Below are 24,036 nucleotides of genomic sequence, written 5' to 3'. Positions count from 1 at the left end.
CCTCATTATGCCAAAAGAACAGGAGGCTGTGTAGGTTCAAATACTTCATAAATAAAGGGGACACAGGACAGTTCCTTCCTACAGTGGAGTTTTGATTAATAAACATAATAGGAAATGGAAAACATTACTTGTGGCAGACAAAATCCACTGGGTAGTTTTGAAAAATTAATGGATGAGCCAGGCACGGTGGTGCATATCTGTGAGGCCAGCACTCTGGGAGGCATAAGCAGGCACATCTCTGGGAGTTTGAGACCGGCCTGGTCTACAAAGCAAGTCCAGGAAAAAAAAAAAAAAAAAAAAAAGAAAGAAAATTAATGGATGAAAGTTTGAAGTAAAACAAGTTTGCATGATTTCAAGATGCCTTGCTTAAAATATGTTCTATTACATATTTTTACTATTCTTATTACTGTAAGAAAAATTACCTCAAATTTAGTGCCTTAAAATTACAAGTTGTAAGAGCTGGGCGTGGTGCTGCATGCCTATAATCCCAGACTCTGGGCAGTATAGACAGGTGGATCTCTGTGAGTTCAAGGGCAGACAAGGCTATACAAAGAAACCTTGTCTTAAAACAAACAAACAAAAAACAAGCTTTAGGTCAGGTTTATCACACACCCGTAATTCCAATTTAGAAGACAGAGGAAGAAAGATTGAGGATTAAGTGGTAGTTTGGGTACCATAACACAACCCTGTCTCAAGCAAATGAGTAGTGTGAGTTTATTCCCTTACTCCTCTGAAGGCCAGAATTGAAGCTCAATCCAAGTTCAATAAGCTGAAGCCATGTACCACAGGACTGGTGAAAACCATTTCCTGCCTCCCTTGGCTCCCAGAGGGATCCTGTGGGTCCCTTTAAAGTGTAAAGGTTTACCCTTCCAGATCATAGTCCAACACTGGAGGAAGTCTGGACAGGAACTCAAGCAGGACTGGAACCCGGAGGCAGGAGCTGATGCAGAGGCCATGGAGAGGACTTGCTTACTGGCCTATTTCCTATGGCTTGTTCAGCCTGCTTTATTATAGAACACAGGCCCCCCCCAAGCCCAGGGATGGCACCACCCACGAAGGGCTGGGTCCTCTCACACTGATCTCTAATTGAGAAGATGCCTTACAGCTGGATCTCATGGAAGCATTTTCTCAAGTGAGACTCTTTCCTTTCTGATGACTTTAATTTGTGTCAGGTTGACACAAAAACTAGCCGGTACAGTGAGTACAGTGATGGACTGTGACCTGAGAGTTCAAAGCCAAAATAAACTCCTTCTCAAGTTGCTTTTGTTTATAATGTTTTATCACAGCAATAGAAACCGTAACTAAGACACATCTGCCAACTTTCTTCCCATCACTTCAAGTCCCCTTTGTGCGTAACCAAACACATTCAGTGAAAACATGGGCCTCTTGTGGGTGATAATTCTGCTTTCCCAAAATGTAAATCACAAAACCAAGGATAGTAATTTTTAAAGTATAGAAAACATATCAGGTTGCCACCAATGACGCATGTTAATTTTAAGATTGATGGGGCTGAAGAGATGGCTCAGCAGTTAAGGGCACTGGTTGCTTTTACAGAGGACCAAGGTTCAGGTCTCAGCACCTATGTGGAGGCTTGCTGTCTGTAACTCTGTTCCAGGGGATTCAAAGTCCCCTCTGGCCTCTGTGGTCAACAGATATGTAACATGGTACACAGACATACATGCAAACAAAACAGCCAAACATTAAAAAAAAAAAAAAAAGCCAAAATCTTTTGTTTGTTTGTTTTGTTTTTTCAAGATAGTGTTTATCTGTGTAACAGCCCTGGCTATTCTGGAACTTGCTTTGTAGACTAGTAGGCTGGCCTTGAACTCACAGAAATCCACCTGCCTCTGACTTCAGAGTACTGGAATTAAAGGTGTACACCACTATGTCCAGTCTTATTGTTTTTAAATTTTAATATAGGAATGGGTGATGTTATTTTAAAACAATATCCACTCCTTTATGAGTTGTCTCTTACAGAGCTGCTTCCACTCTTGACTAGCTTCTTTTTAAAATTTATTTATTTTTTATAAATTACAGTTTATTCATTTTGTATCCCGGCTGTAGCTCCCTCCCTTATCCCCTTCCAGTCCCACCCTCTCTCCCTCATCTCCCAAGCCCCTGACTAGCTTCTAAATTCTGAAGAAACAATGAACCTAATAATTAAAATGTTAACTGCTCTATAATCTCTCTTTAGACTTAACAAAACAACACCTCTGGTGAGCTTTAGAACATATAGGAATGTGTAAGGTGATACTTAACTTTTAGAAAAGTAATGTGTTTGTCTAAGAAACTAGTCTCAGGAAATACAGTTGAGGTCTACTGTGATTATTTCTAGTGAGAGAGAGGGAGAGACCCTGGGTGAGGAAGACCCTGCTCAGAATATATAGCCTTTCTGGCCAGAGTTCAGTTATACTGTCTCCCTCCCTATAGTATCTCCTCCTTCTACCTAAGTTCTCCAAGGTGGTCTTTTGAGGGGTGATGATAACGCCTTCTTCCATCTTCTCAGGGTGCCAGCTTTTGGATGATTTCCTTTCTACCAATACTTGATAACTGAATATCTTGGCTTTTAAACAACAAGCAGACAGACTGCTCTAGTAACAGTCAGTTGAAGGAAACAACCATCTCTGGCTTTGTTGCCAAGAATATCTAGCCAGCTTTGAGAAAACATCAGACAAACTCATACTGATGGAAATCAGCATTATAACTGACTGATGTTCTTCAAAGGTCATAAAAGACAAAATCAGGAAATACCACAAATTGGGCACAATTTGAAATAAAGAAACAATACAAAAAGCGTTAAGAAATTATTGCAACATTGGAGAAAAAGCTGGCGAAATATGCACAAGGTCTTTGGTTAATAGTGTGCCAGTGGTAATCTTTCATATCAATAACTGGACTGTAGTTACATTAAGATATTTGCATTAGGGGAATCTGGGTAAATAATACGTCAGTGAATATGACAGTGAATCCTTGTCTTATTATTCACATGTTCTATGTATTTTAGCTTACAACAAAAAGTTACAAGTTTGTTTTTTTTTTTTTTTTTTGGTGTCTGTGTAAAAACTAGGGACTACTGACTGTCTCTGTGTGTTGAACACTCAACTTGATCTAACACCAAACTACGTCTCAGCTGCCAAAAACATTTAATGACTATCAGAGACAGTTACTCAGGTTTTAGGTAAATAAGGTAGTAGGAATCCGTGGGAGGGGTCAACAAAGTATATAGCTAGGGAGAGGCATGAAGTAGGAAAGGCCGTGGTTGTAAACAGAAAGTAAAGATTTAGGTGTTATTCAAAGAAGGCCTTGGAGAATATAAGGATATAGGGATGAAAACTGAAAACCCTATTTAGAACCTAAATCTTTCACTGCCTAGTTAAACAGATTCTTATGTCTCACCAAGGGCAGCACTCGATGTGAGTTGGAGGTACAGACTGAAAAGCATGCACTCCCCCACCCCGCCGAAGACCATGCTCTGACCCAGAAATGAAAATCCATATACCTCTCTGGGATATTTTGGGCCTAAAATACTGCTGTAGACAAGCAAAGACTCAGAGAGACTCAAAGCATATTCAACTTAATGAGGTTGAAGAAACTCATACAACAATTTAAAAAGTCAAAAGCCCTAACAGTAAAATCCAAAGATAGACCAAGCTGATACATACTAAGGAGTAGGAAAATATTAAAAATCTATTTTCCATAATTAAGTCATTATTTTACCATAAGAACAGAAAACTTTGTATGTCCAATAACAACACCGCATAGCAAACAGTAGTCTCAAATCTAACCAAATGGTTTCAGTCAGGGTTCATTGCTATTTTATGTGGCAATTTATTTATTTATTTTATTTTATTTTAAGTGCAAAGTGTTCATGTTGTAGGTTCAGAATGAAGGCTACAAGTAAAATCTCAGGATATAACACAAAAGAGTATTGCCAGAAACAGTTTGAATTCATCTGGCTTTTTAGTTTAAATTAATTTTGGTCATTATGCATTCAGAAACCTTTTACTATTGCCAAAGAATTCATGACCCCACATACTGTTAATCTACCACATATAAGTCCACTATCCACAGTTTAAAAACTATAGGTTAAACGCATTGATTAAGTCAATGTCATCATGATTTGTCTCTAGAAATGCCCTTTTAGACACCCCAGAGGTATGTTTTATTGATCTCAGAGCTATCTCTCAATCTAATCAAGTTGGTAGTAAAGACTAACAGTCATGAGCTGTCATGATGGTTCATCTGGTAAAGATGCTTCCCTGAGTTTGATCCCAAGGTCCTACATGATGGAAGAAGAGAACAGACTTCAATAAGCCGTCCTCTGACCTCTAACCTCTACGTATGCTGTGGCAGAGACATGCTTCCACAACCACATATACACACACGTATATCCAAAGTAAAAATAATTTTTTAAAAATGTTCTAGATACTTTAATGGAATATGGTCTTCTGTAAGTGCCATTAGTGAAGGGACAGAGAGATAACTATATTTTCATTCATCTTCATAAAAATTTAAGATGACAGCTCATGACAGTTACTCTTTACCACCAGCTTGATTAGATTGAGAGATATCTATGAATAAAACATACCTCTGGGGTGTCTAAAAGGACATTTCCAGAGACAAGTTTAGAACTTATCTCAAAAGTTTAAGTGTTTCCCTAAATTTTTATTACACCCATAAATAATTTTGCAACTGTTAAACTTATGGGCTGGGTGTTGTGGTGTATGCCTTTAATCCCACTTATAGGCAGTGGCAGTTGGATCTCTGTAAATTCAAGACCAGCCTGATCTGCATAATGAGTTACAAGAAAGCCAGAGCCACCCTGTCTCAAAAAACAAAAATAAGTGTGTGTGTGTGTGGAGGGGGGAGGGTGGCACACACCTTTAATTTCAGCACTCTGGAGGCAGAGGCAGGTGGATCTGTGAGTTCAAGGCCAGCCTGGTCTACAGAGTGAATTCCAGGAAAGCTGAGATTACACAGAAAAACCCTGACTGGGAAAAAAAGACAAACAAAAACAAAAACAAGCAAACAGAAAGTGATGGCCCTGGAGACAAAGTGCTGACATTAGATCTCTAGGTACAGTTCCCAAAGGCAACTGCCTATCAGCTTCAACACTGCCAATGAACTGCTTTTGAGGAAAGACCCTGTCATGGCTCATCTGTCTTCAGTAGTCCAAAACGAGTTAACACACTTTAGGTTGGGCACACAAGAAAAAGACTGTCGTCAAAAAATAGTGCCTTCTCCTACTTTCCTCAATGGACACTGAATCTTAAATAGGAGGCTGGAGAGATGGCACAGAGGTTAAAAGAGCTTGCTGCTTCTGCAGAGAACCCAGGACCCACACTGGGTAGTTTACAACTAACTGTAACTCCAGCTACAGGAGATCCGATCCGATGCCCTTTTCTTTTCTGTTTGGGCACCTGTGCTCACATGCACATGCTCTTAGAGTATACACACATACACATAAATAAAAATACAATCTTTTGTAAAGAATTGAAGGCTGGGCATGGTGGGGAATGCCTTTAATTCCAGCACTTGGAAGACAGAAGTGACAGATATCTGGGAGTTCAAGTCCAGCCTGATCTATGTAGTTCCAGGACAGCCAGAGCTACACAGAGAGACCTTGCCTCAAAAAACAAAACAAAATTAGAATTTACTTTGAAAATATTAAAAATAATAAATAATAAAAATTATGGTTTATAATACATACTTCAGAAATTTTTCTTTACATGTGTCTGGGCTTTTTTTTATTTTTTTGTATGTTCCTGTGCAATGAAGTATATATGAACAATCATGTGATCTAGAGTAAAACTCAGGTTGTCAGGCTTGGCAGAAAGTACCTTTACCGACTGAGCCATCTCAGCCCCCATGTTAAGGTTCTCTTTACTAGCTACAAGTTCTTTCAAAAGTCTGAGAGTAAAGCCTATAACTGAATGGCTGACAATAGGTGGTAAATGCAATGGTGGGCTGCTTACCCAGCATATGAGAGGCCCTAGGTCCTATGGGGGGAGGGGCCATTTAAATCTTTTTAGTGGCTATAATCCCAGCACTTGGGAAGCTAAGGCACCAGGATCATGAGTTTGAGACCAGTTCGGGCTATACAGTAGGAAACCCCTATCTCAAAGGTGGAGGGGAAAGGGGCTGGTGAGATGGCTCAGTGAGTAAAGGCACCTGCTGCTAAGCCGGAGGATCTGAGTTTGATCCTCAGGACCTACCTACATGGTAAAAGAGAACTGCAAGTTGTCCTCTGACCTCCCCATGTGTGACGTGCTGCGCTCTTGTACACACACAATAAATAAATGTAACAAAAAAAAAAAAATTAAAGGTGAGAGAAAATGGACTGGGGTGATGGTTCAGTAGCTGAAGGCACTTGCTTCACCATACATACCTAGAGACTTAAGTTCAGGTCCTTGGAACCCACATAAAAGGACACAGAAATGCATGAAGATGGGTGGGAGAGGCGGGAGTCCTCAGAAAATTTCAGGTGAGCTAGCTTGGAGTATGAGTACAGTACCAAGCAACAGAAGAGCTTCTGACTCGAAAACAAAGCTGAGAACAAGTACCAGAAGTTGTTCTTTGACCTCTGTGTGTATGCATGTGCACTCGAACTTAGAAACAGTTTGTTCATTGAAGCAAAAATAGCACACGTATAATATGACCCGCATTTTTACCTGGATGTTTTAAGCTTACTATGTGTGGTCAGTCTATGGCTCAGTATTATTTTTAGTGCATTTGTTTGTCTTTTATGTGTGTGTGTGTGTGTGTGTGTGTGTGTGCGCGCGCGTGCTTGGTGAGTTATGTGCACCATGTGATGCAGGATCCTAAAGAGCAGAAGATGGCATCAAGCCTCCTGGAGTCACAGGCAGTTGTGAGCTGCCATGTGGGCGCTAAGAACGGATCCCCAGTCCTCTGGAAGAGGGCAGTGCTCTTAACCATTGAGCATTTCTCCAGCCTCTCAGTCTTGTTATGATTCAACTTATGACTTTATCCTATATGGAAGTAATATGGAATTAGAAAAGTTTTTAACTTTTTTATTGATTCTTTGTGAATTTCACATCATGTACTCCAATCCCTTGCGTTTCCCCACCCCCTCTTATCCGTCCTCTGCCTTTGCCATCTCCCCCACCCCCCCAAAAAAAACACACACACAAACAAAAAAAAAACCAAAACAAAGCGTAGAAAATATGTCATCATGGAAGCTGTCCTGTGTCACAGCATGATATATCTCATAGTATACCCCTCTGTCCCCACATCTTCACTTGCAAACGTTCGTTGCAGTGAGGCATTGATCTGGTACAAGGTATCTGTCTTCTTTTACACCATTAGTATTGGCTCCTTACCGGAACTCTTCCCAGTTACACTGTTATTGCCCTGTGTCATGGAGATCCTTGAGCTTTGGATCAGTAGGACCAGCTCTTTCACATGCTCCAGCAGTTCTAAATGATACAGATTTTGGGATGAGCCAACTCAAAGCCCTGGATAGCTGAGCTGGTCAGCCTGCCAGCTCCCCTCCATCTGCACAATCAGGGCAAACTCTCCAGCCTTGCTCTGGCAAGGCCTCCCAATGTCGCTATGGGCAGGAAGCAGGGTCAGCTCTCTGGTTCTCATACCCTTGGGGCCAGCTTGCCCACTCTCACACCTCTAGAGCCGACTCCACTCTGTTGCCCAGCTGAGGCTCAGAGCCCAATCTCCATAGTGCTGCAGCCATCTAGGAGCTGGACCAGCTCTCCTGGCCCCCACCTCCCTTGAGGCTGGCTTACCAGTGCCTCCAACATTAAGGCTGGCTCCACTGTGTTGCCCAGTTGATGAGCAGGGCCTGTTCTCCTGAGTGCTACAGCCACTGAGGAGCAAGGATAGCTTCTCTCACTCTCATTACCTTGGGGCCAGCTCTCCTAACCGCCATAGGTAGTGAGGGTTGAAGGAGGGGCATCATCTGCACGCCTGAGCCCCCTCCGAGCAGATGAGTGGACTGGGGTCAGCTCTCCCACGCTCATGCCCTTGGGACTATCTCACCCCCACTACCAGGGCCAACTCCACTCTCCTGATTGCTGGTGCTGGTGCTAGGCCAGCTCTCCAGAATGCCACTAGTGGGGAGCAGGACCAGTTCTGCACAGCCCTCGGCTGCCCAGACCAGGAACATTCCCATGGTCTGTAGTGGTAATTTGAGCCACAGACATCAACACAACCCCCTGGACTGTATGGCCACAGACTCAGACATGGCCCTCACTAGCAGAATGGGCTGAGACTTCACCATGGTCTCAGGTGCCGGGGCTGGCTACTCACGGTAGGCCATCCCTCTCCACCTTTGAGTCTCCAATCCCACCTTTCTTCATGATGCTCAAACTCTTCTGCTACTCTTTCTCTCCCACCTGCCCGCTACATATTTGCACATTGTAGTGGCTTCCACTGCAGGTGGGCCATGCAGCTGGGCCCCCTCTGGGCCCATTTCTGTCCAAATGGCATGGTGCCAAAGGGCTTCTAGGTGTCTGCAGACCACCTGCCCGCGTAGTGTGGCAGTGGGCAGGTCTATGAAGGTCTCTCCCCCCCAAGCCATATGGCTTGGAGGCAGATGGGCCTCTTTGTCTATGGCCCACCCATACTGTGTGGCAGAGGGTGAGTCTCTCAGCACCTTTCCCCATCAGAGCTGAGTGGCATGGCCAGAGTTAGGATTTTTAATACTTTTTGTTGCGTTTCATTTTCTGCCGTGCTGAGGATTAGACCCTAGGCCTCATGCATGCTAAGCACGTCCCTCAGCACCAAGCTGTACCCACCCCCCCAAGCTAGTGAGGTATGCTGTGATATGCTCTCACATCTCTGGACACCTGGCTATGTGCTATGTGATCCTCTGTGCTCACTGCACATCCTATTGTCAGCGTTTGTCAGAGTATGATGGTTAGTCCTACTTGTCACCTAGATTCCATCTGAACTCAACTAACAGGCAAGCCTCTGGGTACACCTGTTAGGAATTACCTAGATTAGATTAACCTCTGGGCATGCTGTGAGGGATTTTCTCTTTTAAAACAATACTTATTTTTACTGTTTTTCATTCTGTTTAGGTGTGTGTGTCTATGTGTGAGTTTGTATATGTGAGCACAGGTGCCCACAGAGGTCAGAGGTGTCAGATCCACTGGACCTGGAATTAGAGACAGTCTTGAGCAGCCTGACCTGTGGGTGCTGTAAGCAGCTGTCCTGTGAAACAGCTGCCATCAGTAAGGGATTTTGATTACATCAACTGAAGTGGGAAGATCTATTCTGAATGTAGGCAGTAACTTCTAGCAGCAGCACAAAGCAAGGAGGACTAAGGAGAAAACATTTGCTTTGGTTGGTTTTTGTGTCTTTGTTTTTGTGTTTGCTTGTTTGATTTTATGTCTTGTTGATGAGTTCCTCTTCCCTGTTTACAAACTGAATTACATTGTTGCTGCTGTCACTGCTGCTGTCCTTTGCTGTCATCAGAACCTAGCTTCTTCAGCCCATCAACCTGAAGTGAAGACCAATGGCTCTCCAAGAACTTCAGCACCATATTGGAACTACTGAGACACCCAGCTAGGTAGATGGAACAGCCACCAGTTCTTTATTTCTCCAGTGTTAAGGCAGCCATTGATGGGTTACCTAGACTATTTCCTGTATGTCAATCTAGTAAATCCTCCTTTCTGTATTCATCCTATCAGTGGTGTTCTTTTGTACTCAATGAATTAACACATTCACCGCTTTGGTTGTTTTCTTTTTCTTTATAATTTACTGGTATGTGGATATGTGTGATTGTGTGATGTGTTGTAGAGGACAACTTTATGGAATTGGTTTTTTCCTTTCACGTGGGCTCCAGGGACTGAACTTAGGTCATCAGGTTTGTATCTTTGTGTGGCAAGTGCCCTTATCCATTGACCCATCCAACACTTGATTGTAAAGTAGATTTTGTGTGAGACGACTGTCCAACTATCAGCTAAAGTGTCTTCAGCATTTTTTAAGGCTAGCTAGTGTATTAGTTACCGTTTTCACTGCCTGACAAAAAGGAAAAGTCATGGTAGCAGAAACATGAGGCAACAGGTTGCACGGCATCCATAGTCAGGGAGTAAAGAGTGATTGGCACCAATGTCCAGTTTGCTTTCTCTTTTTTATTCAACCCAGGATCCCAGCTTAATAGTGCTGCCTACGTTTTGGGGTGGGTCTTCCCAATACAATTAACTCAATCTAGAAACCTCCTTCTCTTCTAGGCAATTCTAGTTCCTGTTGACAACCAGTATTAGCCAGCACAGCTGAACTAAGCTGTGTCATTTGTTCATTATTTATTATTTGTCCATTTACTTATTTTGTTTGTTTTTGTGTTTTTTGAGACAGGGTTTGTCTGTGTGTAGCCCTGGCTGTCCTGGAACTCACTCAATAGATCAAGCAGGCCTTGAACTCAGAGATCTACTTGTCTCTACCTCCTGAGTGCTGGGATCAAAGGCGTGTGACACCAGGCCCGGCCAGCATTTTTTCTTTCTTTCTTTTTTTCTTTCTTTCTTTCTTTCTTTCTTTCTTTCTTTCTTTCTTTCTTTCTTTCTTTCCTTCCTTCCTTCCTTCCTTCCTTCTTTCTTTTCTTTCTTCTTTCTTTTCTTTCTTCTTTCTGTCTGTCTTTCTTTCTAAGACAGAGTTTCTCTGTGTAGCCATGGTTGTCTTGGAACTCCCATATGTAAACCGGGCCTGCCTGGAAGAAAACAAACAAACAAACAAAATGCTGGCCTGCGTTTGATCCATGGGACCCAGATGATGGAAAAAGAGAACTGATTCCCTCTGTAATAGGCTCCCAGACCTTAGCATACCTGACTCCATGATGGAAGTACTATACAGGCCATAAAACTAAGCACATAAACAGTACCACCTGCCAAAATAAAAGCAAAGACCTAATCCATCAAAATCCATAGATCTGGGAAAGTTTTTAAATGAACTAATTTGTTTTTTTGCCTTCTGTAGTTCCACCTTTGGCCGACTGTTCTTGTTAACCCAAAAAATGATTTTTTTTTTCAAAATATGATTTTTATGCTTAAAAGCTCATCCTAAGAAAGGCTGGGACCTACACAAGGACCCCAAACATCCAGTGTAGTTGCCACCTATGACGTCCATTGGCTTAACCACATGTCCAAACAGTCTTCTTTGCTGAATACCCTAAACACCTCAAGTTGTCCTCTGATAAGTTGTCCCTTCCCCCCTCAAAGTTCTAGAAGGTGAGAAATACAAGACCAAGGTACCAGCTGCATTCTCTAAGATTGTGTTTGGTTTTAATAGATTTAGTTTATTTTTGTGTCATTCTGTGTCTCCCAGAAAGCCCAGACACAGAAAAAGACTTTGATGTCACAAGATCTCTGAGGGGTCCAGTGATAAATTCTTCTTAAAGAAGGGGAGCCCTTCCTTCCCTAGAATAAATGATGAGTCTCAGATGAGCTTTGATAAAATCAATGATACTGGCCTGTTTATTTCATGTGAAACAGGGACTTACAAACCTTGGGCAGTGGGAAAGGTTTTGAGGATGAATATGTTTGATTGGCTGGGGCTAGGAGTGCTAAGAATAATTCATTTACATGCAGTGGTACAGTACTGTTTTAAGAAGGGGAACACAGTACTTAATTATCCTATGGGCAGGGGAGGGTGAGAGCTCCAGGTGTGGTTAGAGGTATGGATAAAGGTCATTAGTTAAAAGCTAAGGTCTAAAACATCTCATTAGCTTGGGGGTGGAATTTCCAGGAATCTCCAGGTGCACCACAGGTTTCTTTTATCAGGAAAAGGTGGAGCCTGGAATCTCCCTGAGGGCTATGTGACATTTCTTAGAGGATATAGGGTTTGCTCAGATAAGGGGGGAAGAGGTAACCCAACTGAAGAAGGGAGTCTGTCATTTTATTCCCAAGCTCAGGGGCTATCTGGTAATGCCAGACTTTGTGACCTTTCAAGCAGGGTCCAACAGTTTTGTATATGTATATACAAAACTGCATGTATATGTGTGAGCCTGGTGCCAATGGAAGTCAGAAGAGGGTGTTGGAACTAGAGTTACAGATGGTTGTGAGCCACCATGTGGATGCTGGGAATGGAACCTGGATCCTCTGGAAGAATAAGTATTCTTAAATGCTGTGCTATCTCTCCAGCCCTGAACTTGTACTCTTATGTTGTAGAAGAACGGGAGAGATACAAGCTGTGTTCATGGCAGCATTAATCCATAGGTGAGACTAGAATCCAGCAGTCAAAGAAATGCTCTCCAGAAGGCTCCACTTTCTACATTGTTTCCTGGGATTGTTTCCAACACTTGAGTTTGTGGTACACATGCAGACTTCAGTAGAGACTCCAATCAAAGCATTTGTAATGACTTTCTTTTTGAGACAAGATCTCTCTGTTACGTAGCTCTGCCTGTCCTGGAACTTGTTCTGTAGACCAGACTGGCCTTAAACTCACAGAGATCTACTTACCTCTGGGATTAAAAGTGTATACAGTCATGCTTGGCGACCTGGTTTTGAAATGACCTTAGATATTCCCACTAAGCTGGAGATAGTAGCACATGCCTTTAAGATAGTAGCACATGGCTCTCACAGTAACTGAGAGACAGAAGCAGGTGAATCTGAGACCAGCATGGTCTGTATCATGAGTTCTAGGTCTGCAAGGGCTATATAGTGACTGTTGGCTATTTACACCAACTCAAGTGAGCCTTCCCTCCCTGGACTCCCTTAGTAAACCATATACTTTGTAAACTTTGTAATCCCTTAATGCATGCAAATGGTAAGGCCCTGCCTGGGGAGCTCCAGCAGCCAGGCAGTAAAGGCCCAAAGGCTAAGACAGCTGTAACTGCTGTTCCAGCCCCTCCCCCAGACTTCCATGACAGCCCTAAGGGCCCTTTTCTACCACTGTATTGGTTATTAACAACCCTGGGGCAAGAGAATGGCCAGGCACTGCATTAAAAATTAAAAAAAAAAAAAATAAATAAAAAAAAATAAAAAACAATCCCTAAGCTTGCTCCAACATCTTGACACATAATTCCTCCAATCCCAGGCCACCCTGGAAATTTCTACATATACCAACCCCCCCTTCCCCAAAAGCCTAAATATGACCCCTGCATTCTACCCAGTTCTCTGCTGATTTTCACCCAAGAAGACTCAACCAATCTCCTGTGTTTTTTTTGTTTTTTGTTTTTTGTTTTTTTTTTCTTCCCAATAAATCTCTTAGGTGAGGTTTGTGTGTGGTGTGGCTTTATTGTATTCTTTGGGTCCTGACTTCCAGGATGCTTTTCAGAGCTGAGGTGTAACAGCTCTGGGGAAACCTCCCCCCCTGGAGCAGAGCTGTTAAACTTGCATTGGGAAAACATTCCTGGCAGCTGGACATGGCAGCTCACTCGTGTCTGTAATCCAGCTCCAAGTAGCCTTCACACAGACATACATTCAGGCAAAACACCAATGCACATAAAATAAATAGATCATTAAAAAAAAAAAAAGCAGAACTTCTGTAGGACCCTTTCCTTTCAGAGCTGCAACACCTGTCTTTGTCTAAGCAAGAATAAAATAAAATAGGACCACAAAATCTTTGATACTCCCTTGAGTGTGGCCTATTTTTACTAACTTCTAGCAAACAGAAGTGAGCAGCTCCTGAGAGGAGTTCAGGCGTCTCCTTCCCCATTGCTTTCTGATGGCTCACTTTGGGGGAACTAGCATTAAGCAGCCCAGTGATGGCCCATGTTTTACTAGCATGAGTAGAAGGGACCCTGAACACAGGCCAACCTCAGGATGACCAGAGATTGTAAGTGTTAGAGCTCTTAGGGGAAAGGTACTCTGGCAGTCCAACAGGACACCCCTTAGAGAAGTTCCTTTTAGGGACATAAGGGTGGCCCCAGTAGCAACCAGATTAGTCTCAGCTCTGTCTCTTGGCTCTAGCTTCTTCCTGTGGCATTGTGTTGACACTTACTTTTTAAAATAATCATGATTTAAAAGTATGATTGACAGCTGGTGTCAGTCTGGAGTTGTATCTAATACAAATACTCCCTTACAGTGAGCTCACAGGGTTCCTTGGCTCAGCAGATGACAGACACAACACTGGGCAACAGGGCTATTTCTAAACCCACAGAGTATTTTTTTAAAATTACACCGATTTGTTCATCCATTTATTGTATATGTATGAGTGCACCTGCCATGGCATGCTTGTGGAGATCAGAGGACAAGATACATTGAATTGGTTCTCTTCTACCGTGTGAGCCCTGGAGATTGGACTCAGTTCATCAGGTTTGGCAGCAAATGCCTTTACTGGCCGAAGCATCTTGTTGATTCTGGGTCTCTTTCTTAATTTAATTTGTAAGTTCTCTATATGGATGAGATGGGTGCATGCTACACTGAGCTTTGGCTATTTAAGAGCTGACATTGGAAGAAATCTAGTCTCAGTTCCTGTTCCCCTTCCCCTTCGGAGTCCCACAAAAGCCATTTGTGGGCACTGTGGAGTTCAGGTCCTGACATTTGCTTCCTCTTGTGATTGAATTATTTCCCCTGAGCCCTAGTAATGGTCATTGTCCACTCTGTTTTCTGGTTTGTTTGGTTTTTTTCTGCCTGATAGGAGGTGGGGTCACCCATAGCTACAGCCATTTGGTTTCTGAGGCTTTGGTTCTGGGTTGTTAAAGAACATGTCGTGTGCCTTCCTCACATTTTATACTAAGCAGGTGAGAAGGTACCCTGTTTCTGGAACTCATCGGTGGAGTGGGGCTACACAGAGAAGAGAGAAGATGCTGCATTGTCACAAAAGCATGGGATTCCCAGGATGTCCAAGCAAGTGACCATCTTCAAAGGCCACCATTGGGACATTTGGAACCCCTGGACTGAGAACAGGAAAATACCTGCTTAGATGCTTAAGTAAGAGAGCCCTAGAGCTAGGCTTTCTGCCTCTGATGAGAAATTCCAGGATGGATGTGGGGAGGGTGACTTAAGAACTCTGATCCTTCCAGCATGTAAATCTGCAGGCAGCTGGTCCTGAAGAATCTCCTACCCAGCTGGGTGCGGTGGTGCATGCCTGTAATCCCAGCACTTGGGGAGGTAGAGGCAGGTGAGTTCAAGGATAGCCTGGTCTACAAAGTGCCAAGGCTATACAGAGAAACCCTGTCTCAAAAAAAAAAAAAAAAAACAAAAACCCCAAAAAGTTTATGCTGCTACTTTCTCACACCAGTCATGCCTGCCAACAAGTGAGGCTGGAATTTCCAACGTCCAGGAGCATTTTTGGATCAGGACAGGGGGAAGGGGGACAGGATTCCAAGGGGCTATAAAACCTCTGAGGGGGCAAAGGCATTGAGAGTGGCTCTGTAGAATGCCCCAGCAGATGCTTTGCAAAGAAAATGTACTTCTGAGACGGTAGGTACAGTTGGATGTGTCCATGAGGCCCATAACTCTCTAGACCTGTGCAATGACTATAGGCTCTAAAGTTGGTCGAGGGTGCCCCTAGACTAGGTGACCTCAGGATTTCTATGACCAGTTCTGGTATACTCTGCAGCACAAAGGCTCCAGGGCTGACCATAGTGACCGAGTGAGTCCAACCTACTATAGGGTCCTTAGGGTTTTTCTGCCTTTTGTAGAGTTTCTCCACAAAATTTCCCTAAAATTGCAGGCAGTGTTGCTGTCTGGCCTGCAGAAGCTGGCCGTACTTTCATTCAACCCAGTCTGAGACCTGAATGAGAATCCACACGTTTGTGCCACTGCCACTAGATTTATTAAGGTTGCCAACACATCCACTAAGAGGGCCACCAAGGAGCCCCAGCCACGCCTGACCTAGTGTCTGAATAGGGGACCGTATCTCCTGCCAGGGCAGCTCCTTGAGGGAGAGCCCAAGATCAGACACATTACAAGGACTGGACAGTTCAGAGTGTGGGAAAAGAAGCAGGAAGCTAGGGGTGCATGGGAGCAGATAGGAGCAAGAACGAAATTTGCATCTAGACTGAATTGAACAAAACAAAAACAAAACCCGAAAATGTTCTTGTCGCCGCTGGGTTCACTGCTCCTTAGCCAGACATCTCCTCCCGCTGCTCCTTGTTCCGGCGCACCTCGGCAGCGTGCAGCTCCTGTGAAGACAGACGGAGGAGCCCTGAGGAGCGGCCAGGGGGAAGGGTGTCCCAGGAACTTCAATGTGCAGGTGCACCTCTGTACTTCAGGAGCGCTTGAGCCACAGTGCGTAGGGATCACCAAGGGACTGAGCATCTGACCCCCAAGTTCCATTCCCGCTTGGAGCGGGGACCCGCGGGGATGCAAATTCCTTCAGAGCGCTTGGTAGCTTCGTAATTAATCTGTGATTGTTGAATGTGTCTCACTAGAACCAGGTTCTGAGCCTGATTCCATCGCTGAGGGAAGTGCTCAACCAAAAAAAGGGGGGAGGAGGGCTAGAAAAACATTATTAGGACCCCCTTCTTCACTGGTGCACAGACCGTGTCCCACACCCAGAGCCTGCTCAGCGGTTATCTCGTTCCCCTGGGTCAATGGCCCCTCCTTACCGCTCCAGGGCCTACCTTCTCGCGCAGCCTCTCGCGCAGCGCTGCCAGGTGCGCCTCGCGGATTTCCTTGCTCAGCTCCATCTTATAGTTGAGCTTCTCCTCCGCCAGGCGGCTGAAGTTATTGTTTTCTTCCAACGCCTTGTGCAGCACCTCACGCTCATGCTCGCGTCGCTCTGCCAGCTGCTTCAGCACCTGAGCCTCCTGCGTCTGCACAGAGCCAGGGGTTAGTAAGCAGTTACTGGAACCCCTCCTGAGCCAGGCCTTCGCTCTCTGGTACCCAACCGTTACACAAGCCCCATGTACCTCACCTGCCAGGACATGGACCCAGAAACTGTTCTGGGGATGGCCTCGAATATCTCAGGCCTGGGAGCCAAGCAGGATGGTAGGGAGTCAAGTTTCTGTTGTGGATGGCCAGCTCTGCCCCTCTGTTTCCCAGCTTAATGACATTTGGCCATGACTCACCTGTCCTGCTATTCCCAGCTCCACCCAGTACCCATCCTTCTTCCGTACTTCCTTGGGACTAGTTTCTGTGAGGCTAGGGGCTTTACACAGTTTGCCTGGGACTTCCCGGGCTTTTGCACTGAAAAGTCTGCCTGCCAGGAGGCCCCTCCAGTACCAAGTGAACGGCAGTGGCTTGCCTTTTGTGCTATCCTCAGCCACAGAGTCTTCTTGCTGGACTGAGAACTCCCAAGCTCACAAATATTGAAGGAGCAGGGTAAATTCTGAACTGTGAGCTGTGGTGACTTCTCCAGACAAGCAGGTATAGACGCAGCTAGATCAGCTAGGTCCTAGCTCCCCACTATTGCTCAGCAAAGGGCCGTGTCCACAGGGATCTGTCAAGGGGCATCGTGGTACCACACTATCCTGCCTGGGAAAGGAGTGTCTGGTGATTCCTGGGATAAGGGATAATGGGGAGAGCCAGGATCCCTGGGGTGATTAGCTTCTGGCCTAAGCTGCCTCCTGAATGATGCTGAGCGCCCATGGGTGCATCCATCAGTCTTCAAGATAAATTTGCTGAGCCTGAGTCATATGTGCAGGGATTAAGCAATTTCTCCTGTCCAATGGGCTTTGCCTCTAGGATCTCAATGCTCAAACAAATCTTGTTCTCTGTGTTTCAGTCTCAAAGGTATGGGTGTGGGAAGAGGCTGAAAGCCCTATTCGTATCTCTCAGGGCTCTTCTGGACTATGTAATCAACCCAGCTAATAGCCTTCTGATATGAGAACTTGTTTTCTCACTCTTCTGCCCCAAAAGGAGCACGAGCCTCTGCTTTATGTCCTCAAGCCTCCTTCTGGGGAATACAACCTGACCTTCCTCTGCCATGATTAAGATGGAGGTTCCCCTCAAGCATATGGTTCCTGTGGTCCTGTGTGTACATTTGTTCTCTCATCTCATTCCAGTTGCTCAGCAGCAAGTTCTGCCCTACCCAGCCCAACGTCCTGACCAAGCAAAAGACCTTGTCAGCAATGTCAAGTGTGTGAGGAGAGTCCTTGCCTTCCTCCGTTCCTCAGCTGCCTCCAGCCGTTTCTGTAGCTCCTCCAAGGAAGCATCCTTCCTCTTGGGGGGAGAGGAGAGCAGAGGGCTCTCTGGAGATAGGTCAGAAGGAGACTTGAGGATGACCTCGAAGCTCTGGCCAGAGGCCCGCTTATCCAGCTGTTTCACTTCCATATCTGCAGGGCAAGACCAGATGGGGACTTCAGGAGCCTAGCCAGAGGATATATGAGGGGCTTGCCTCCAGCACACATCCCAACAAGGGTTGAGAAAGGGGTGCTGCTGCTCAGGTAGTATTATTGGGCACGGGTCCCTCCTCCCAAAATGACTCTCTCCAGCTAGGCCACAGGATTACCAGAGGAGGGAAGAAACAAGAGAGGTAACGTGATCACGCCCTAGATGAGCCTGGATACTCACCCCCTGACCTGGATACTCACCCCCATACTGGTAGATGGTGTTGGGGTGAGGCTGTGAGTAGAAGCAGGAGCAGATGAGTGACAGCACAGATAACTCCTTCATCTTCTCCTTGTAGGCTGTGGATGTGAAGTCAAGGTGAGCAGGTACTGTTACGATTCTGGTGTTTCTATGTCTTCCTCTTCTACCTTGCTTTTTATCTATGTGTACATTTGGGTTTTGTTTTCTTTTGAGACAGGGTCTCATGTAGTTCAAGCCAGCCTTAAATTCACTATGTAGCCTAGGGTGATCCTTCTGCCACCATCTCCCAAGCGCTGGATGTATAGGTGTATACCACCATGCCAAGACTCTCTTTGTTTTAGAGAGTCTTGCCCATACTGGCCTAGAACTTATTATGTACAGCAGGCTAGTGTTCAAACTCATGTTCCCCAAACTAGGATTACAGATTTGCACTACTGTGCCTGGCCTGTCTCTTATACTTTTTGTATGTTTCCCGCTGCCTGCTGTACTGTGAATGATCACTTCCCAATAATCTCAGGTTGAAATCCTACTCTTGTATGATGGGAGGTGAGCACATCATAAGGGTGTAAATTGGAGTAAAACCTTGTCTGAAATAAGAAAATCAAAGCAGTTTTGGGATTTTGGGGGGCAGACTCCTGAATAAGATTAATGACCTTACTGCACAGAGTCCTCAGTAATCCTTCAGCTCCTCCAACATGTGAGGTCACAGGACAAACCTGTGAATGAGGAAGCAACCCTCACTAGACAAGCAAATCTAGTGGTGCCCTGACTTTGAGATTCTATAGAGAAATAAATTTCTACTTTTTAGAAGAAATGCCCAGGATAAAGGCATTTTTCTGATTAGTGTGAACAAACTATAAGATTTCAGTCAGAGTCTCTGTTCTCTGACTTTTCTACTTACTCACTATTCTTGTGTCTTTCTTCTTTTGTGTGTGTGTGTGTGGTGTGTTTTCTGTTTTTAAAACAGCGTTTTACTCCAGTCCAGGCTGTTCTTCAACTCCCAATAATCTTCCTGCCTCGGTCTCCTGTGTTAAAATTATAAATGTAAGCTACTACACCCAGCTTTTTCAGTCTTTCTGTGTCTCTAGCTGCCAGTGTTCAGCTTTTTTTTTTTTCCTCTTGAGTGTATCTTCCTGTGATTACTGGTAACTTTGTGTCTTTGGCTTGTTGTTTGTTGTTGTTTGATACAGGGTCTCACTATGTAGCCTTAGCTTGCCTAGCTATAGTGACTATGACGCTTACCCCTGACAGAAAGAAATGCTCACTTTTAAAATGAAAATAATCTCACTGTTCCAGGTATATTCACTTGTGAACCAGTTCCACTAGAGACTACTCTCTTGGTAATGTCTAAGAATCCTGCAACTGCAGTAAAGTTACTGCATTTCTCAGGGGCGTCGATAGGTCTTAGCTTACTGGGATGATATTAACAACATTCATTGACATGCAATTCTAGGCGATCAGTGTTTCTCCATCCATTCTATCAATTCCCAAAGTATGGTAGGCTCTGAGACTCAGACCTAGGTCTCTAGATAGAAGAAGAGAAGCAGAAAGAGGAGGAAGAGGAGAAGGAGGAGAATACTGCTTTCATGTTTGATTACTTGCTAGCACACTTTGAGGGAACAGACAGAGAAGTTTGGACAAACATTTAGTAGACGGACCAGAAACTTTCTGATCAAGTTTTACCTGATAATTAAAAAAAAAATTGAGTTGGCATAGAATTGAGGATACAGGGTAGAAATGGTCAGAACTTTCATGGTAAATTTTGTTCTCTCACAACAAGCACAGAGAATGCTCATTTGACTTAAATTTTCTAATAACTCAGATTCATTTGGAAGCAGCATGGAGCTCTAGCAGCAGCAGAGGTAGCAGAAAAGAACCCCGGAGTTGGCAAGGCAAGGCTAGTCACTGTCTTCAAAAGAATTCAGGAAGAAGAAGGGGGGGGGGGGAGAAATGCTGGAGGGGACTTCATGCTTTTTATTTTATTTAATATATATGGGTGTGGGTTTTTTGTTTGTTTGTTTGTTTGTTTTGCCTGCATGAACATCTGTGCACCATGTTTATGCCTCATGTCCATGGAGGTCAAAACAGAGTGCTTAGATCCCCTGAGACTGGAGTTACAGAGGTTTGTGAGCCACCACCCAGGGGGTGCTGAGACGCAAACCTGGGTCCTCTGGAAGAGCAGCTAGTGCCCTTCAGCTGTGAGCTATCTCTCCAGGCCCTTACTTTATTTTTTTCTTCTCTTCTCCACTTCTTCCTTCCCTTCCCTCCTTTCCTTCCTCCTTCCTGCTTTTTTGTTTGTTTGTATTATTTGTATAAAAATATAATGTAGCTTAGGCTGATCTTGAACTTACTATGTAGCAAAGCCTGGCCTTGAACTGTTGATCATCCTGCTGCCACCTCCGGAGTGTACCACGCCTAGCCAAGTTTTGTTGTTGTTGTTTGTTTGTTTGTTTGTTTGTTTTTTATAAACAACATCCACTCTTGTATTGTGCTATGAAATATTAATTCAACAAATGAGGTGGAGGGGTATGCTTCTGACTATGTGATGAGGAAGTAGAGGATCTGAGAGGTTATCTGGTGGATCTAGAGGTCAGTCTTGTGCCGAGGAGACAGGAGGGAAGGAGTAGGAGAGAGGGTCTTGGCTGGGGCAGGACAGACCAGAATCCTGACAAGGCCAGAAAGAAGGGGGTTTGGTTTCTTCAAATATGAGCTTGCTAGCGCCACCTCCCTGCCAGTCCCAGTTTTTCATATTATCATTTCTCATCTTGTATCCAAACCCCTGATAGGCTGTCTTCATGGGTTCATGGCTTAGGCCAGGATCCTGTTCAAAGGCCGTTTCTGCTTGAGCCTGAAACTTTCACAGGGAATATACTGCAGGTTCAGAGCAGATAACATCAAATTTAAGAACCAGTACCAGAGCTGGGGATGCATGCCTGTAATTCCAGCACTCGGGGAGGCATAGGCAGACAGACTTCTGTGAGTTCAAGGCCAGCTTGATCTACAAAGCGGGCTACACAGAGAACCCCTGTCTCGAAGGGAGAAAACAAACAAACAAACAAAAAACCAAAAACAGTACCAGGAAGCTATAGTCCCAGATAACTATCAGTCACTTCAGCATAGGGGAGGCTGTCAGAGATTCAGGGAGCAGTACCAGCCTGGGCAGGAGTGAGCATCTGGAGAACAGAGTGAGGTGCTGTCCACCTCTGTCAGAGATCCCTGAAGTCAAAGTTCAAAACATAAGTGTTCAACTGGCAAGTGAGGTACCATATGTTGTAGCTGCAGTCAGGGGAACAGTGTCTGGTGGACCTATTCCTTGGTATGGTTTCTCTTAGTCTGATAGACAATGAGAAACTTTCTTCTCAGAGGACAGATCCTCAGGGGGTGAATAAGACAAGTGACCACAGGCAGGGCCAGTATGATCTGGCTGCAGAAGGCGAGCATGTTGGAGAGGACAGGGCAACTGATGAGAAACTGGTATGTTGAGACAGTAAGCATGAGGAAGACCTTATCTGGGGCTAATGGAAAAGGGAGCAAGGTTTGGCTATAGCACAAAGCTGAGGTTGGATCTGTGTTTTTGGAGCTGGACCTTAAAGGGTCCTTTATACACATGGTCCCCTCCTTGGCTGGTACTGAAATTCTCTGGGCATTGAGGGGCAGGTTCAGGGCGGGACCGCGTGATGGGTGGAGTTTGCACCTGGGGCCAAAGCCAAGGAGTGGGAGAATCACCCCTTGACCTATTTGACCGCCTACATCAGCCTCCTGGACTGAGGGAAGGAAAGGCAGCAAGAGCATATAGAGGAAACCAAGGTCAGTCTCAGGCCCCCAGAAAAAAAGACAGAGCCCTTCTGGGACTAGAGACTGGGCGGGGCTATCAGCTTTAGGTTCTCCGGTCAAGAGTGGAACCACCACAACCTTGGCAGGACCTAGCATCCTGTTAGTGTCCTTCCCTCTGCCTGGCTTCGACCCTCTGTGCAGTCTGAGGTGTGGGAGGCTCCCTTCGAAAACAGACCCCACCACACCCCGGAAAGGTTGGGAAATGCAACAGCCTCTCTTCCATTTACACCCAGTGGCGCAAAGGGTGGAGGTTCTTCTGGCTGGAGCAGGTGGCCCTAGCGTCGCAGAGGGTGCTCCCCAGCTGCAGTGTTCACAGCGGGGATGGAGGTGAAGAAGCCTTACTAGTCCCAGGCTCAAGCCTCCCGCGCTATTGAGAGGTCCCCTCCACCCCAGCCACCGTGTTCCTGAGCCCCTCCCCCCATTTCTCAGGGACCGAGTCCAGATTTCTGCGGAAGGTCCCACCGCCCCCTCAACCCCCTACGAAGACTGAACGGCACTGATATCCAAGGTCGTTGGAGCCTTAGGGCACCAGTAAGCCCCACTGCAGCCACTCTTATCCGCAGGCAAGAATCCGCAAAGACGCTCTGCCGCAGTCGGACCTTCGCCCTGCCCCGGCGCCCGAAGGGGCAATGCTCCGGGGAGCCCGACTTCACTATGCTGCCTAGGGTGCGGCTCCTGCCCTGCGTCCGGGAGCTTCGCCTCTGCACTAAAGTCTCCCCCCGCCCCTTAAGGGCTCTAGACCCCCATTCTTGCAGGGCCAGCCTCGCCTCGCCATGCACAAGATCCGACACAGGAAAATGGAGTCAGTAACTTGCTCCTGCGTCAGACGAAGCCTCGGCTTAGACAATGGCCTCTGGTAAGACCCATCTCGGTCCTATGATTTCCTCCCCCAAAGACTTCCGAGCCCTACCAGATACGGTGCTGGCCATGGTGCTGGCGGCGGCTGGGTCTTTGGAGGCTGGAAGGATGCGGGCGGCGTCTGGGAGCTGCAGTAGCCGAATGCTGCAATGCTGTGGAGGGGAGGGAGGAAGGGCGGGCGCGGCAGGAGGGGGAGGGAGAGAGAGATGGAGGGAGGGAGAGGGGGTGGAAGGAAGGGGAGGGGAGAGAAAGAAAGAGGAAATGAGAGAGGAGAGAGGAAAAGGAAGGGAGAGACAGACACAGACAGACTGACTGATTGACTGACTGACTAACCCCGAGATAGACAGACAGTGAAAGAACAAACACGGGCAGCAACTATCAAAGGAAAGGCAGTGGGAGGGATGGAGGGAGAGAAGAGCAAAGGATGCAGCAAAAGGCCTATGTTTCATCTGCAGGCAATCATGGATGACACTCTTGAATTATGGCTTTGTGTGACTTAGAGGATACAGATAAGACTCATTCCCCAGTGTACGCAGGGAAGGACCAAGGGGTAGTCAGGGTAGGTGACAGAGGCTGCTGGAGGCTGGATGATCACTGAGCCCATGTAAGTGACTGGCCTACAAGAATATCTGGAGTGACTCTGTACAGGGAATGAGCAGGTTCTGGTTAAATAAGGGGGATGGTAAGGCCTATGACAGGGCTTTGATGTGGGCTCAAGTCAGGTTCTAACACCAGCTCTTACATTCTTTATTTGGCGGAGAAAGAGTTTCTAACCTCTCTGGACCTTTGCCTCTTCAGTGTAAGAAGGAGTCATAATGCCAGACTCCAGAAGATAGAAAAGAGAAAATGTGCTATAACTGAGTGTATACATGTATATACATGTGTTTGGGTTTTAGCTTCATTTCTGCTGTGATAAAATGTTCTGGTCAAGGGCTGGGTGTGGTAGTGCATG

General features: G+C 45.5%; 1 protein-coding gene across 1 annotated transcript; it reads right to left on the bottom strand.

Moving 5' to 3' along the window:
* Window positions 1-15,668: 15,668 nt before the first annotated feature.
* Window positions 15,669-23,277, bottom strand: Stmn3 (stathmin 3). Its single transcript, XM_055596291.1, has 5 exons — window positions 23,137-23,277; window positions 18,395-18,490; window positions 17,961-18,136; window positions 16,484-16,675; window positions 15,669-16,042 (listed from the first exon to the last, which is right to left on the bottom strand). The coding sequence occupies exons 1-5, from the start codon at window positions 23,153-23,155 to the stop codon at window positions 15,983-15,985; spliced, it is 543 nt and encodes a 180-aa protein (XP_055452266.1). The 5' UTR covers window positions 23,156-23,277; the 3' UTR covers window positions 15,669-15,982.
* Between the last annotated feature and the right edge of the window lie 759 nt (window positions 23,278-24,036).

Source organism: Psammomys obesus, unplaced genomic scaffold (genome assembly GCF_907164565.1).
Source record: "Psammomys obesus unplaced genomic scaffold, mPsaObe1.curated_primary_1811, whole genome shotgun sequence".
NCBI classification, from domain to species: Eukaryota; Metazoa; Chordata; class Mammalia; order Rodentia; family Muridae; genus Psammomys; species Psammomys obesus.
Note: the sequence above shows the minus strand (reverse complement) of the source record. Positions and strands in the feature narration are given on the sequence as shown.

Coding starts and splice junctions, on each gene's coding strand:
- Stmn3 (XM_055596291.1), bottom strand. Junction 18,137..18,394: donor CACCATCTACCAGTATGGGG/GTGAGTATCCAG, acceptor CTTGCCCTGCAG/ATATGGAAGTGAAACAGCTG. Junction 16,043..16,483: donor GCGAGAGGCTGCGCGAGAAG/GTAGGCCCTGGA, acceptor CTGTCTTCACAG/GAGCTGCACGCTGCCGAGGT.